This window comes from Bos indicus, chromosome X (assembly GCF_029378745.1).
Source record: "Bos indicus isolate NIAB-ARS_2022 breed Sahiwal x Tharparkar chromosome X, NIAB-ARS_B.indTharparkar_mat_pri_1.0, whole genome shotgun sequence".
Classification (NCBI taxonomy): domain Eukaryota; kingdom Metazoa; phylum Chordata; class Mammalia; order Artiodactyla; family Bovidae; genus Bos; species Bos indicus.
The window spans coordinates 72,945,415-72,948,357 of NC_091789.1; the positions used below are offsets into that span (position 1 = coordinate 72,945,415).

Genomic DNA, 2,943 nt, shown 5'->3' on the forward strand with positions numbered 1-2,943 from the left:
AATTAAAGGAGTAATAAAGAACTTTAAAAAATCAAATTAAAAAATGATAATAGTAAAATATATCTGGGAATTTCTCTGGAGCTGTTGAGGGCAGTGTGGGGTCAGTTCAGTTTCGGATTTTTTCTTATTACAGCTTATACTTCTTCTCAAGATCTGTAGGCCCCTTCCAATGCTGAGTCAATGTTAACTACAAGGTTTTAATCTGTTTCACCTGTCACTTCCAGAGCAGTTCCCTCTTCTTTGTTTATTTCGGCTTCCAGTGTTTTCAAGTCTCTTCAGTGTCTATTCTCAGCCCTGATACAAGGGGGTGAAAGTGGTCACTTATTTAGGCTCACTTGTTCAGTTGTGCTGTGGGGAGGGTGGAACACTGCAAACCAATAACACTGGCATGTGTGCAGAGTACTCGCAATGTCTGAGCCACACTGGGTTTGCCCCAGCTCATGGTGTGTTTGCTTTTCTGGCCTACACTGCTCAGGCTCCAGGTTGCTCTGCAGGGGAACTGTCTAAAGCGGGCCCTGGGTTGTGTGCACTTCCCAGGTCTAAACTGCTCAGGTTCCAGTTCTCAGGTACTCCACAAAGGCACAGACTCGGTTTGTTCTGCATTCTGTGCCCTTCCCAAGTCTGAGCAGTTCAGGTGACCGGGTGCTTGGTGAGCACACTCTCCCAGGTGGGCAGTGCATCTTATCACCTCCCTGGTCCCAGCCCCTCGGTTTCCTGGGTGCAGTGCTAGAGCCCCATCTCAGGTGTGCTGTGTGTCTCCTCTGGGGAGCTGATCTCTGACTGCGACCCTCCTGGTGGATGTCAACTGTCCAGGATCCCAGGAAACCTTGGTTAGCAACCAGGAGCCTGCTCACGGTTTGGTGGAGGATGCCATATCTGGGGCCGAGATTGCCCCTCACCTTCCAGCTCTGGCTGCCACCCACCTGCCTCTCTGCCTCCAGCAGGGGGATGAGCCTGTCTGCAGCTGGCTAGTTCTCCTCTGCATTTGCTCAGTCCTTTGTTTTGTGAGCAGGCCCAGCAGTTCCTTAGGTTAGAGCTTTTCATGGGAAAGTTCTCTCTCTCTCTCTTTTTCCTTCTCTCTCTGGCTATCCCACAGTTTGGGTTGTTGCTCCTTCAGATTGTCCTCAGGGCATTCAGGCCCAGTCCTTGCCCTAAGCATGCAGCCCGTACCTCCCTGTTCAGCCCCCACTCACTGTTGGTGGATGTGAGCGTCTGGGCTACTTCTCTGCTGGGAGTTGCAGTTAGGCGAGTAATCTGTGGGGTTTTTTCCGCCCTCCATTACGTTGCCCTCTGAAATTCCAAAACACCCCACAGATCCACCATTGAGAGGGTTTTCTGGTGTGTGGAAACTTCTCCTCTTTCATGACTCCCTCCTTGGGACAAGTCTCTGTCCCTAACTCTTTTGTTTCTCTCTGTATCTTTTACATTTTGTCCTACCTCATTTTGAAGAGAATGGGCTGCCTTTCTGGGTGCCTGGTGTCCTCCACCAGTGTTGAGAAATTGTTTTGTGGAATGTCCTCAGGATTCAAATGATCTTTTGATGAATTTGTGGGGGAGAAGGTGATCTCCCCATCCTATTCCTCTGCCATCTTAGGACAACCCCCCTGCTTTGATGATTAAATGAAGTAATGCATACATAGAGACCTATTAGCAAACTGTGAGACTTCACAGCTTCAACCAACATTTTCTGGTATGTTTTAAAAAAATACAAGACACTCCATCTACAACAATATTAGCACCAGCACATAATCTATGTTATTAAGGAAGTGATCCAACAGATAAAAAGATAGGAAAAGGAATTCTATGAGGGGAGATGGGGTGAAAGGACAACATACCTGATCTCACAGATATGGGGGGTGGAGATAAGTATAGTGTGTATAACGGACAGGATAATATTATGGTAAAAATCCTGTAATTGGAATCAGATAGACCAGGGTCTGAATTCAGGCTCTTTGCCAACTGTTCAGATCTTGGTTAGGTTACCAAATCTTTTGAATAAATTTCCTTAGAATTGGGTATAATAGGGTTGCTGTGGGATTGAATGTCAAAATGTAAAAAAAAAATGTTCCCACTGAACCAAGGTCAGAAAATAATTCAAAAAGTAGTAGCCACAGATATTCTTAATTATTTGTAAAGAAATATCTTCTTCATTAGGGACTTGAACACCTCTCTAGGAGAACTCTTTTAAATATTCTACCTCTATGGTGTGGGGAAAAGATAATAAGTAAAAGTTAGAACAAAAATAGGAAGTGAATTATTTCAGGGCTGGAGAATGGGGAAAACAAAAAGGTTTAGGGCAAATATCTTTAAATTGGTTGGTTAAAACAGTGGGCACTGAGGATGAATGTCAAGCATATGCTCTGAGATTTCCTTCTAGCTTTTTGTTTCAGCCCTGTCGCTCTTGGGAGGAGGAAATAAAGTGGTCAAGCAGGCCCTGCCTCACCCCCTCCCTCACCACTTGGGGGAGCACGTACACATGTAAATAAGGGTATTGTGACTTCATTGCTGTGAGGCAGTGCAAGGTGGTGCGGCAGTAATAGTCTCCCAGGGTCATTTTCTTCTGCCCCTCACTTCCGGCCCATTGGCAGGGAAAGGCCAGATGACAACCTGAAACCCAGAGAAGCATACAGCTGTGACAGCTGGTGGTGTCAGCTCCAGCAAATCAGAGGCATTAATAATCTTTAGATAGCACTCCTTTATTTTCCCATTCTAGTCTTGATAGAGGGGTATCTCGAAGAACGAATCAAGTTGAGGAAAAACAGAAACATCCTACAGCCTCCCACCACAGAACTGTAGTTAAGGGCTCCTATTACATCAAGGCACTCAGTCATTGGCCAACCGGTCCTCTGCCAACCCACGATCCATCAACTAGTCATAAGCCAACTAGCCCTCAGCCAACCAGACATGAGTCAACTGGGTATGAATCAATCAAGCCTACCAGAC

At 46.0% G+C, this 2,943-nt stretch overlaps 1 protein-coding gene across 3 annotated transcripts in view; it reads right to left on the reverse strand.

Annotated features, from left to right (window-relative positions):
* Positions 1–2,371: 2,371 nt before the first annotated feature.
* The window catches only part of APOOL (apolipoprotein O like), a 139,984-nt gene continuing 139,412 nt past the window's right edge, over positions 2,372–2,943 (reverse strand). For all 3 annotated transcript variants that reach the window (XM_070784308.1, XM_070784310.1, XM_070784313.1), the window contains one exon: positions 2,372–2,607. In XM_070784308.1, coding sequence (XP_070640409.1) covers positions 2,387–2,607 — 221 coding nt within the window. In that variant the 3' untranslated portion in view covers positions 2,372–2,386. The remainder of the gene's footprint in view (positions 2,608–2,943) is intronic.